General features: G+C 51.7%; 2 protein-coding genes across 2 annotated transcripts; one reads left to right on the top strand and one right to left on the bottom strand.

The window, feature by feature from the left end:
• Positions 1–2,582: 2,582 nt before the first annotated feature.
• MAA_04135 (uncharacterized protein) lies at positions 2,583–3,114 on the top strand (the record flags this gene model as incomplete). Its single annotated transcript, XM_007822133.2, has 2 exons — positions 2,583–2,695; positions 2,781–3,114. The coding sequence occupies 2 exons, from the start codon at positions 2,583–2,585 to the stop codon at positions 3,112–3,114; spliced, it is 447 nt and encodes a 148-aa protein (XP_007820324.2).
• An 831-nt stretch (positions 3,115–3,945) lies between these two features.
• On the bottom strand, positions 3,946–5,172 carry MAA_04134 (Zn(2)-C6 fungal-type DNA-binding domain protein; the record flags this gene model as incomplete). The annotated part of the gene is made up of 2 exons (XM_007822132.2): positions 3,946–4,580; positions 4,635–5,172. The coding sequence occupies 2 exons, from the start codon at positions 5,170–5,172 to the stop codon at positions 3,946–3,948; spliced, it is 1,173 nt and encodes a 390-aa protein (XP_007820323.2).
• Between the last annotated feature and the right edge of the window lie 7,649 nt (positions 5,173–12,821).

Genomic DNA, 12,821 nt, shown 5'->3' on the forward strand with positions numbered 1-12,821 from the left:
GATGGCGGAGCCGAAGGACAAAGAATCCCCGGCGAGAAACAAGACGAGATATATATCAAACGCAGGGCAGAGAAAAAAAGCAGCTCCGATTGTCAGTCAGTCTGGCTGCGGACCGATGGAGCTCTGTGTGGATGAAGTCACCGGCAGGGGGTCATGTTCCTGGGCTGCGCCGACGGCAATCGCTTCAAGAGGGTCGGGAAGGGGTGCTTCTAGCACCGGCCAGGATTGCTCGGGCAAAACGAATGCGCAGCAATCGAGGGAGCGTCACGGGCGTGATATGGGCTTGAAAGCAGACGGTGGTGTTGTCGGGGAAGAACCTGGCAACGGGTACTTAAAGAAAAAGGTAAGGTGCGAGGGCTGAAGTAGGAAGCGGCTGGTACATACAGTCAATGGATGGGTGTGCATACATATACAATGTACCGTGCGGAGCGGCCCAGCAGCTGCTTATATTTTTCGTCGTTCGTACTAGGAACAGTGGCGGATGCCCTGTCCCTGCTAGTCTGCTGGCGAGATGGATGGCTTTATTCGTTCTTTTCTCACCAATACTCCGTAGTTACACGCATGTCTGGTACGGTCCAGGTGCGCGCTGTACTGAATCCTGCGCTTGCACAGCACAGCTCGGGACTGGCTGGTCGACTGGTGCCCGTGTGTTCTTGCAGAGCGCTGCGATGCGCGACATGGCAGCTCTGCGGCCCCAGAGACACCAGGACACTCACTGGTCTTGTGAAGCCGTACAAGGGGGTTCGGTCTGCTTACTTAGATGCTCAGGTGGTGTAAAGGCCGACGGGGAAATCAACTCGGAGCATTCAGCTTCCACCCTGCCTTCAATGATCCGCGACATCAGGCAGCTCCATCCGCTCACTAGGGCAGCCAGTCAATGGGCTCCCTCTTCAGGCTTCTCCCTCATCTCCCTCACGGTGGGGATGTGCCTTTAACCACATGGTCATGGTGGGCAACGGTTATCTAGCGTCTGTCATGGTCTAGAGGAAGAGTCAAGACAGAACCCAAAATGGAACAACATCTAATACGGAGACTCAATGTCCAGTATTATGCCAATTCAGCCTTGGGGCCGAGTCCCCACCATCCTCTCAACTTGTCTCATCTACTATTTGTTCCTCAAAACCTTAAAAGCTGGCAAGGCTTTAGGTCGTGATCCACTTCCACTGCCACGGGGCTGAATCTGGCCACAATCCGCCTCGCCCAACGTCAGAACGCCTCACAAGGAGCAGCAACGGGTGGAGAGAGGCTACTTGCTGTTCCCTCCCCATCTCTGCCTGTTTGCCATGTAGTTAGTAGTACCCGTGAGAATATGTCTAGTCGATCCAAAAGCGTCAGCCACCTTTTGGGCTGGTTGAGGCTTGACCTCGTTTCCCTGTCATACAACCCGATAGTTGAAGCCGCAATGACGAGTGACTAAAGCGTGCCGGCATCCCGATTTGAAGCCCCCATCATACTATATCACGGAAATACCCTTTGATAGTCCATGCCCTCGTCCGTGCCTGAATATCCGATCGTAGTCAGCTTGGCTCTCACTGTAGCACATACATACAACAAACCTACAACGACGCACAACACCATTTCCATATCGAGGAAGACCGGCTCGATCAAATCCGATCCGCCCCGATAATCACGCCCAAGGGCCGCGGGCAGTCGACATGTCTCCCCTCGACGACAGCTTGGGCACATGGTGTGTAAAGTCGATGGAAGTTTCTCTAGTTCCGATCCGCAGCGTGCAGGGTCTGGCTACCACGGCTTGAATTTCCATTTTCCGCTTGGCACCATTGACCCAAAGGTCAAACGAAGACAAGAAGTGATTGACGATGGTGGATGGTACACTTCCCATAGTGTTGCGGCTGAAGCGAGTGAAAACCCCACCTGCCCTATGTGCACTGTGTTGCACTGCCCACGCCGGAATGACTTGTACTCTCCCACTTTGAGAGCAAGTAATAGTTCAATGTTGGCTTTTTACTTGCCTACCTAGGTAGGTATGTACATACCTGTCAAAAAAAAAAAAATCTACACTAGCAAAGGCAGGCAACTCGTTTGTTTGGTGTGTCCCTCGTTCAGTCAGCAAGGCACACATTGGCGTTGTGACTTGAACTGGTAGCGATTTTTGTAAACTTGGACTCGAATCCCGAAAGGATGGACGGCTAGGTTCCATCTCAATGCCAGCATTCCTGTCTCTTTGCTCCCGAAATAGCAGACACCGGGAGGCCAGTTGACCGCGTGGTGAATGTCTACGACCAGACGACGTTTGGCTGATGGCAGTCTGGGCTGGAAAGCGACACGCTAAGCCCAGATTGGCCACCCATCTCCTCACGCCATAACGTAACCTCTGCGCCAACCTCGCACCGTCAGGAATAGGCTGGCGACATTTGCCAACGACACCTGCTTATACTATCTGGACCGCGATACATCGCCCAGCGCTGGCATCTGCTGTGGCACCTCGGCCACGACACATGGTATATACGCGCCTGCCCAGCCAACTCATCGCAGAACGAGGCATGCAGGAACGGGCATAGCCTCAGGTCAGGCACAACACAACCATGTTCCATGTAAGTGTGGCCTGGTAAGCAGGACCTATGTTGTCACAGATCTTGAGGCTGATTGCCCGCGACCCCGTGCAGCCACATCCCGAAGAACACCTCCACCTTCGTCTTCACAGGGCGCGATCCGTGGTCCTAACTTCTCAGGAGTGAGTCGCGATCCCGCCCCGGGGACCTGCTGCCGTGACAAAGAATCGCGAACCACTGACTGAGGGATCCTCAAATCACACACAGGCTTGTCGAGGTTCGCGCAGCACAGCGCACCTTTGAAGGTGCTTATATGCGCACTGCCCTCGGGCAATTTTCTTTTGCTCTGGTCATCATCAAGATTTTCACCGAGGAGTTTTATGCCATCGGTGCTCTATTTGCTGCGTATGGCGTGGCTGTGTTGCTTGTAGCCGCGTATCGACGGTATCAAGGGAACAGGCAATTCTTCACTGCTGAGTCTTCTGATGGTACCATTCGAAGAAAGTTTAAGACGAGTGGTGATACGGTTTTGCTCATGACGGCGTTGAGTTTAGGGGCATACATCACCCTCTTCGTGTTGACCTGGCGTTTGGTTTCATAATGATATTCGCTCGCGGCTTTGTTGGCGCTGAAGTCAAGGTTGTTCATTTCGAGAAGAATGCGATTCAATTTGTGCGAGGCCTCGGGATGAAGCGGTCGAGATTTTGTCTAAAGAAAGAAGCAAACTGTCGGTACAATGTATATTTTCCCCAAGCGACTATTGTATATGCATTTATCCTTTGAATAGTCACCCAACGCCGTTCAAATGATTCTACTCGAGGCACTTCTAAAGACTAGTTCCTTGTTCCCCTGAAATGTAATATGTACTTCGGAGGCCGTTCAAACGTGAATAATGAAGCAGTAGATGGCCATTATCAACCGGCCTAGATCCCTCCTCGTCCAGGCCAAATGCACATTCTATCAGTCTCGCCTGCCAAATTGTCCTTTGGATCGTTCTTCTTTTTTATCAGATACTTTTTTTTCGTCCCAAAGTTCCTTAAGCGTAAAACATATAACCCCCTTCTCCAGAACATACATGGTGCATTCACGGTGCAGTAAGTTCGCCACAGCGCTGCAAGCTTCGATCGACCGGTTGGTAGGCATCACATGATTCTTGACGGAAACAATTCAATATTCCAGCCCAAGGACCAACTAGTCTTCAACCGTTCTTCTCATCTCTGAATCTCCTTTATTGTGGACTGATGGGTAAAATCTTGTCGCAACCGGCTGCATTGGTCGACTCACATGTGCCCAAACAGCTGTCGTGAACAACGTGTGCAGGATGCGCGGTAATGACTGGCAGAGCATGGAATCCGTATTGAATCAGGCATTCCACTAATTTCAGGTCATTTTGGTAGCTCTAAAGTCCATAGTCGACTCCATCAAATCAAACCTAGGTGGAGTAATATACACCGGATGGAGCTTGTGTGACCCCTGGTGCCATTCGTTGATCCTCCATCAATATTGCTTGATTTCCATCTGTTGTGGCATATTGCCAATCCGGAGTTGAGCCTTGAGCTGCGAGAAGTTGCTGCGACTGCCATGGATTTACACCAGATACAAACGGTGCCCCGGGTAGCATCTGAGTTGGGGTGCTCACGGCGGTCATTGGGTTGCCTCCGGCCATGGTTGTTGGAAAGGGCGGATACGCATCGGAAAAATTCGATTGCCGACGTTCGTATGCTTGTGCTTGAGTCATTTGGATGAAGGGGGCTTGCGAATGGCTCCCGCCGCTCTCACCACTGTACGATAGCGACCTCATTGGCGTTGGAAACTCTCCCCAAGCCATGTCGTCGTGCGACCCAGCCTCTGAGGTTCCAGATGTCCAAGTGATCGAAGCAGAGGACGTCTGCGTGTAGGGAGAAAACTGGCCACTGATGGGCGACTCTGTTGGATACGCATGCCATGGCATTGCCATGTCTTCGGGTTTCGAAACGCTGGCCGAGTTCATATCCGTTGATACCCAACCTGAAGTCGGCTGATTTGCAAAAGTGTACTGATTGCCGGCAGGCATGCCATTGGGCGAGACTGCATAAGAAAGCGCATTAGTGAGAAATCCTCTACGGACAGTTGGGCACTTACCACTAGCATCTGACGAGAAGTAGTCGGCCGTCGCTCCTTGGGAACCTGACAAGGTGACGCCACTTCCCATCATACATGATGGCGTCCCTGCCGGGCTTCCGGTGCCAACAGCAGGAGATGATGATGCAGATGATGCATTTGGGCCACCCGCTTGCCGCGGTGGCGCCTTGGGTCGTGTGTCCGTCCCCGGCTGCTGATCAACAGGGTAAAAGCTGCATTCCTTTTTCAACCGAATGCAGTTGACGCAGCGGTTAGGGACATCTGGCGACGCAATACATCGAATTTTTCTTCGTCGACAATGACCTTCAACCTCCATATTAGCACAAGAGGAAGCACAGAGCCCATCAAGGAAATCAGACATACTGCAGGCAATAGATGTCCTATGATAACCAAGCTTGTTGCGTTTCTTCTCACCAGTAGACGATTGCTGACCTTGAGAGTCCTCTGCTGCCTGTTTCTGTAATCGTGCCGTATCTGGAGTGCTAAAGGATCTTTTCAGCACCGCACTGGGACTTCTGGGTCTCTCTGGTGATCCCATGTTTGATTTCTGATTTTCCCTTGGAGGTGACAAAGTCTGCAATATAAGTAAGCTGCTATCTAGGTCAGAATTCAGCGGAAAGGAGCAAGCACCCACTTGATCTTCTGAGGATTGCGTCAGGTCATAGGCCATTATTCAGCATCCAGAATTTGGTTCTTCCGTAACAGCGTCGACGGCCCAGACCCCCTACAAAATCAATACACAGTAATCGATCACCACGATTCAATAACAACCATGAAAGATTTCGCGATGGATAGTAGAGTCCACACAATCAGCGTGGTTGCGATGGTCGAATCGATCTGTAACACTGGAGTTTTCGCCTAGGTTACTTGTCTGTACCAGGCCCGGAACTGTAATCCTCTGAAAGGCGGTCTAAATCTTGGGATAAAAAACCAAGTTGACAATTGATGACTTTCTTTGATACTCGAAGCCGAATCGCATGTAGCCGAAGACTGGCGCTATGCTGAAAGGTGAACTATGAAGGCAGTAAAGGCAATCGACCGTAAACAGACGATTCAAAGATTGTAAAAGAGTCGTTGAAAACTAGTCCCAGCACCTATGAAATTAGGTCCGGGACGTCCCGAATGAGTCGTTCCTGGTTTGGAGGTCTGCTGTGTGGCTGTCTAGAAAGGGTGCCAAGGGCTTGTGGTACAACGAAGGGAGTGTATTGCGTATACCTGCCACGAATTTGGAACAGCCCACAACAACAAGGGACTGAAAGAGAACAGTTTCGTCTTCTTCTTCTTCCTTTCCTCTTTTTATTTCCGCGTTGCCGGGTCGCCTTTATACCACGCCTGGACGAGCCGAGAGGGTTGTATGCAGCTATTGGAGCATCAAGCTCCAAAATTTCTGATGGGTGACAGAAGGGAAGGCGGATTGATGGTGTCTAGCCCAGAGGAGAAAGATTGGCGGGATGTCTCTTATTAAGCGTCCGCTGACTTTGTTTCTTTTCCTCACCTGTGGACTTCGAAGGCGTGGCGTGGATTACCGGGGTGGAAACGAAATCCTCAGACTGTAGCCAGTCACTCCCAGCCAGGTTTCTCTACTAGAACACTCTCTATTCCATCAGTGCTAGGAAGACTTGCCCTGTCAAGGGGGGACCATGGGAAGGTAGAGACTTGGGAGTCAATTCGGATCAGCGATAGTCCTGGGTAAATAAGAGCCAGTACATGGGCTGACCAATATATTTGTGAGTGGAAGGGAAAATGAAGGACAGGGTCGCAGGCTGGTCACAGGTGAATAAGTTGCTTGCTTGGTTGCTCACTCGTCGGTGCCTCAGCTCACTTTGGTCAGGTCTACTAGGCTTGCGAGTGGCGGCAAGTATTGACTCTCTGATGGAACTCTGCTGGGCGGGGGCGAGAGATATTTTTAATATGAAGCAACAAATGGCCCCCCGGGAATGAAATACATGTTGCGAGGTTCCCTGCCAAGTGACCGGCGGTAAGAATCAGCCCGAATCAGTGTGACTAGTGCGTCTAGTCTTTCTAAATCTTGCGTTCGGTATGCAGGTCCATTCTGCGTCCACATTTTGACAATCAGAGCTGCCATTAGACATGGAACTTCCGTATATCTCACTTCTATCCTAGGAATACCTGGCGTATCTTGGTGGGGACCGTTGAGGTACTTCCGATGAGCAGTTGCGGACCCCTGTTAGAAGCATCTCTCTATCCAGATTAAGCGCACTCCGTACTCCGTCGTCGTTCGTGGCGATTGATGTTGTAATAGTACGAGGCGGGCGTGAGCTGGTTGCATGACCGTGACCGTGATCATAAGCATGAGCACTGAGCACGAGCAACGCTGGGCAGGGATGGTACGACGCTGCCTGCGAAAACGTTTCCCAGAAACTTTTGACACATTGACTCCATGCCTCATCTCTCGGTGGCCAATCTCTCATGTCATCGCGAGTCCCTCACCCCCCCTGACTCTCAGGTTAGTGGGGAGACGGTGCCAACACAAAGTACAAGCCCTCCACTAGCCAGAAAAGGACTGGAATACAGTTGGGGGCTGGAGACGAACGATGGCAACAAGCTCGACAAAACGAACTGTTGCATCTGGCAGCGGCACATCGGCGCAATCTGCACCGTTGCCGCGGCTGTAGCCTTCGATATAGCCCGATACGTCTCTCGTACATATGTTATTAAACAGTAGTACGTAGTATCATCAGTTTGCCGACTGGGACTGCCTCTAGGTCCCGTAGGAGACAGGCACCACCTGTCCACACTTTGGTCACAGGCAATGATATTCATGTAGGGATGAGTGAAGAGGTGCAGAAGTTGTGCTCGTTCCACCTCTTCCCCAACAGCTGCTTGAAGGCCGTGCGTCGGGCGAATCGAGTGAGTGAAAAGCTGCTTGCCGTCTTGTTCAAGATCAAACAGGAGTCCATGTCAAAGGCTTGCCAATTGGATGGATCCTGGCGGCATCTAACGACGGCGCCTCGGAAGCACCCTGCGGCCTCGCCATCTCTCGCATCGTTTTAATCACTACCTAGCCGCCTTGGGAGTAGTCCATGATCCACACCGGGCCGGGCTTTTTATGGCTTCATCACAGATTTGTCGATGATTTTTGTCCCGAACCACCGTACTGCGCAAACAACCATGTTGCTGCTGCTATCGACAGACTCATGTCTGTTATCTGTTTGAGAGAAGATCCGCAGTCGAGCCAGAGCATCTCCGGCGTGAGTTCTCGTGTCTTTGGCCCGGCACAAACGGCCCTTCCCCCAGCTCCCCCAGGTACGCGTTTCTAGGCTAGCAGTACCTGAGTCTTCCGGCCAGGTCTTAATTTGCGGCATGCAAGTAGCTTCTTAGCGCCGTTGAACGGGTCACTGAGGTCCCAGAGGACTAACCCTGCTTAGGGTAGCACTGAAAGGCTTGGCCAACACCAGTTGCATGTCATGGAGGGTTGCCACACAAGGCAGCTCTGGTCTGGAGACAAGCAGGACAGAGCAAGAATGGGGCGGTGCTCGATTGTTGCCCATAGTGGCAGGTAGGTTTGCAATAGCTCGTCTGTCGCTTACAGTGAGATGGCGAAAAGTACCGACTGGACAATCCAAATTTCATTTTGCTCGTTGACCCTACCGCCGTCATATTCCAAGCTCGCCGATGTGTCAAACGTGTAGAGTGGACCTTTGGGGCATTCCTGCGAGATCATGGCCTGACCGAGATCTACACTCGTCGACACATACATACGTATTCTGTACGCAGATATTATCCAAAGAGTTCCTGTTGGTAGCTAATTCAAGACGCTTCGCTTCACCGGGAGGGGAAAGCATGGAATGTACTCTGTAGCTGCTGGCTAGCGTTGCAAACACGTCCCAAGCGTTTAGGGGTCTTTTCGCAAGGCTGAGACAAGCGAATTGCTCTGAGGCTTCAGTCAAACCCGCAGGTTGCTTCGACAAATGGCGGCGTCTGAACGAGGGCCATCGAGAACGATTGCAGCAAACTATTGTACGACAAGTACCGCAACGTGTTGATGGTCTCGCAAATCTAGAGTCGAGGCCTCTGTTTCCATTCGCCCAAGTACTCCGCCGTCCACCAAATACGATCTGGAGGTACAATTAGCTACGTGCAATCCCAACATATTGTCATCTCGCGCCTAACATGACGCCGGAAGCTGAGCTGCATCCGTACCAGCATAAGTTGGACTAGGCAAGCCGACAGCATCCTTTGGGATGAGAGCGTCGAGGCTCTTGCGATAGTTGGAGAAGCAAATGCGGGCCTGCTTGCCATAATAATACGTCGGATCACCATCCAGCAACTCCTCGCCCCTCGGCCGAGATCTGACAGGCAGGGAGGCAGGCCACAGGATTGTAAAGTACTGGTACGGAGCACTGGTAGTATTGACCGAATCATACTCCGTACTTCGTGCTTGAGCTTCGATTGGCACAGCGTCCCAGGAGCCACACCAGAGGCGCACGACACATCAACCAGGTCCCATCTAGCCGCAGATGTCATCTGGTCTCATACTGCCCTGTGAGAGAAGAAAGGAAAAGCCAAGTCCCCTAGGCGTTCGGGAGAGCCGGGGGAGGCATCCGCACTGCGCTAACGCTAACGTCGGCGTGGTTGTGTTTGCGAAATCTGGTCAGAGTTGCCATGAAGGTGGAGAGGGGGAAGAAAAAATACTCACCAGTCGATTTGGACGCTGAGCCCACCAAACCCAAACCTGGGCCCATCCAAAAACACCTTCGGCTTTGCTTCTCCAAAAAGGCCCGGTTGAGCTCTGTATGTGCTCTGCACTCTGCACGCCATTTCCTCTTCGTCATCCCCCTTCTTCTTTTTTCTTCTTCCTCTTCCTCCTCCTCCTCTTCCTCCTCCTCCTCCTCTCCTATCTGTTATAGCTCTCCATATCTATACAACCCGTATAACCATAATGCCAGCAGAGAGGTCTCGGCACAGAGGAGGTGCTGCTAGGAACTTTGTGAAGGGCTCTTTTGCTAGCTTGCACCAACCTACGGAGCCAAACACATCAGTTGCCTGAAGCCACGGCCATCAGCTACAAGCATTCTTACTCGTCGATTCGTATGATTTGGTCGCCGCTTGCAAGGGTCGAGTTTCTCTGGACACTGGCAGATGCTACGGATCTACGCAAGTACAGTGGTCACGGCCGAGGAGGAGGCCAATTATGCCAAACGTCAAAATGCCAAATGCCCTGAAAGGCAGCTAAGGCGATCGGACGCCTTATGCCCGCTCCTTCGATTTGACGGCTTGTCAAGCTTCGATGCCGCCGACCGCTGCATGGGACGAAAGAGACCTCCGACACTTGACAGGTCCTCGAGACTCTGTGGATCTTGAAGAACAGCAGCGCACCTCCACAAAATGTTTAAACAGACTGTGTGTATGCATGTAGCATGCACTCCGTACATACACACATACATACAGACACACACATGCACACACCATACACACACACATACTACATATATATGTACATACACACACACATCGCTGTGGCTGTTTAGCTGTCCGGTCCTGTTCCGGCAAGTCAACCAGCGCCGTCATGACAGGACCATGCCCAGCTGAGAGAACAACCATTGCCTCGTCGGCCTCGTTTGTCTCGCCTGCCATTGCCTTACCCGTGCAGGGTATGCGATGCCCGTGGGTTCCAATGTTGCAGAAAAAAACGCTCACACCGGTCGATCCACTCCAACGACCCCCAAAATGCAGCCTTTCATGTATGTGGACGCATCTCCGAGGATGGATCCAACCAGGCAAGCGAGTTGCATAACTCGAGTATGCCAAACCTTGTCGGATTCCTTATGGGTGTCCACTTGAACCAGCAACTTGAGGTCTTATCCATATCAAGGGTTCATTATATGCCCACCTTGCTCTTTGACAAAGGACACGACGGTGACGGCGTAGCATTGTACGTGCTCGACCTGGTCTATGTATGATGCCAGAGAAACATCATTGTGCCTATACATGATGCACTTGGCCTTTCTAGGTCGAAATGTCACTCGACGGTTTATTCAAGGCGAGGATGGAGAAGTCCACACAAATGTGGCGCCGCTACCTTTCTCCCCTTGCTCCTACTGTCCATGTTCAGCGTGGGAAATGGGGTCTGGCAACACCAACTAGGATGCTGATTTTATTCTCCGAAGCCGAAGCCGCCTTGCCTCAGCAATCCATATGTATGTATTATACCCTTCCTTATGCCTCGACGCGCAGACTAGCCAGCCATGTCAGCCAGTGTGATTCTAGTCCAGGACGGAGTGCATATGCCGATTCTGCCAGTGGCTGCCTGGGTTGTTCTCGAGAAACAGCCGACGGCCACGGTATCTGATCACTGGTGCCAGTAGTGTTTGCCGGTTATGCCACCAAGTTTAACAGACCTCTTGGTCCTTGACAGTAGGAACACAGCAGGGACCGTTCCAAATGTCTGGTCTTCTACGGTGTACGGAGTACCGTGTCAATGTCAGGAGCTATCACCGCGAAGTTGTCGCGCCCAGGATCCGTTGGCTGTCCCCCCCGACTGACAAACCGCCATGAAGTAGCACCGCGGCTGTCCCAAGTGAGCAATGCCAGGTCGACTGAGTAGGAGCTAGTGGCTTTGCCGACTCAAGAATATGCCACTGCAAATCCCTCCAGCTTGGAACTCATTGCAACGTCTCCTCTGCGAAATGCTCGACATATGAAATGAATACTGCGGATCCCTGCCAGCGCTGCGCCTGCACAACGTCTCAAGGCTCGCATGATTGCAAAGGATTTCCGCGCCTCCCAACACAGCGGTAAGAAGAAGGTAGAAAGGCGGAGAACAAGGCCGATGCAAACCATTTTCGCCTCGCCGTAGTATCGAACGGACCGTTCTATCAGGAGTGCATGTGTAAGTGCTCCATCCTGCCTACCAGTATGTGCGGTGCCACAACGGGAGGCGGCGCATTGCGTCGATGGCAATGGTTCCCCAGCTAGCAACAATGCACATTTCTCCATAGGAGGGGGTGATGGGGAAGACTGACTTCATCATTCGAAATACCCGTTTTATCAGTCGGCTTCGCTGGGACCAGACGATGTCTCCTGGACAGTCCCACGCTAATTAGAATCGTCAATGTCAAGACCATTTCGGGCGACATGCATACGATCCACTCTGGAGAGACTCCGCCCTCGTCATGGCTGTGAAGCGCATTGGATTGGACGTCCTGTCAAGACTCCAGGTCCTATGAATACGTGTGTAGTACATACGTACGGAGTATGTGCATATACATACATACAATTCACCTGTTTGGCCTTGTCAGCAACCCACAGATTGCACTGCTAGGTCAACCAACCATCCTGTTTCCTTGCTACCGCTGATGGCATTGCGGAGTCCTACAGAGGATAGTACTACTGTCTATGAGCTTCCTGAGAAACATAATGTCCCATTGCTTCTTAGACGACACTTCGAACCCTGGCAAGGCCAGCGCCAGGCTATGGGCGCCACCCCCGATCTGAGTGTGCGTGGTGTGGAGAGTACTTTGTCAGAGGACGAAGTAGTCAAGCAAAATATGCAAGCATGCTGCTCCATATTACAGCTAGCCCTTTTTTTTGTTTTTCCTTTTTTAATTCAGGCTAAATTTACTCCGTACTATTCCACATTATCAACGGAGTGCGACTATACGCCAATAATTCGTCACTACCGGTATCTCTGTACCGACCGCTCTTGGCAGCATTGGCGTGTCCCCTATGAGCCACATTATCGCAGCTTTGTTCGGCCTGTGTGCAAGAATCTAGATCCTCAGGAAAGGCCTCGCTTTCATTCCTGTGTTTGGGGTAGTATGAGTTTGGTACCACGCAACATAGCTTTCTGGATCTGCCTCCAGAAAATGGCATCCCCGTCGGAGCATTTCGGCGCCGGCATCACCTCCTATCAGATGCAGTTGACTGATCCGACAGGCTGGCTGTGAATCTGCACTCAGCCGCAGAGAACTTGGGCTCTTAACCTGACTGGCCGGGGTTACCATCTTGAAAGTGCCACAAGGAGGTCATTGCTCATGTCGGTTGGTGTCTCACAGCGCCCCCCTCGCCAACACGGTCGATGTAAAAAGAAGAAAAACGTCGTCTCATTGGTAGCCAAATTCTCACTGCCATTTATCACAGACCACTGAACTAGGTCAATACGTGGTACGAATACACCGTCAACGAGAACCAATATGGGGGCCTCAATATTGTACAACATGCCAT

This window comes from Metarhizium robertsii (assembly GCF_000187425.2).
Source record: "Metarhizium robertsii ARSEF 23 chromosome Unknown MAA_Scf_5, whole genome shotgun sequence".
Lineage (NCBI taxonomy): Eukaryota > Fungi > Ascomycota > Sordariomycetes > Hypocreales > Clavicipitaceae > Metarhizium > Metarhizium robertsii.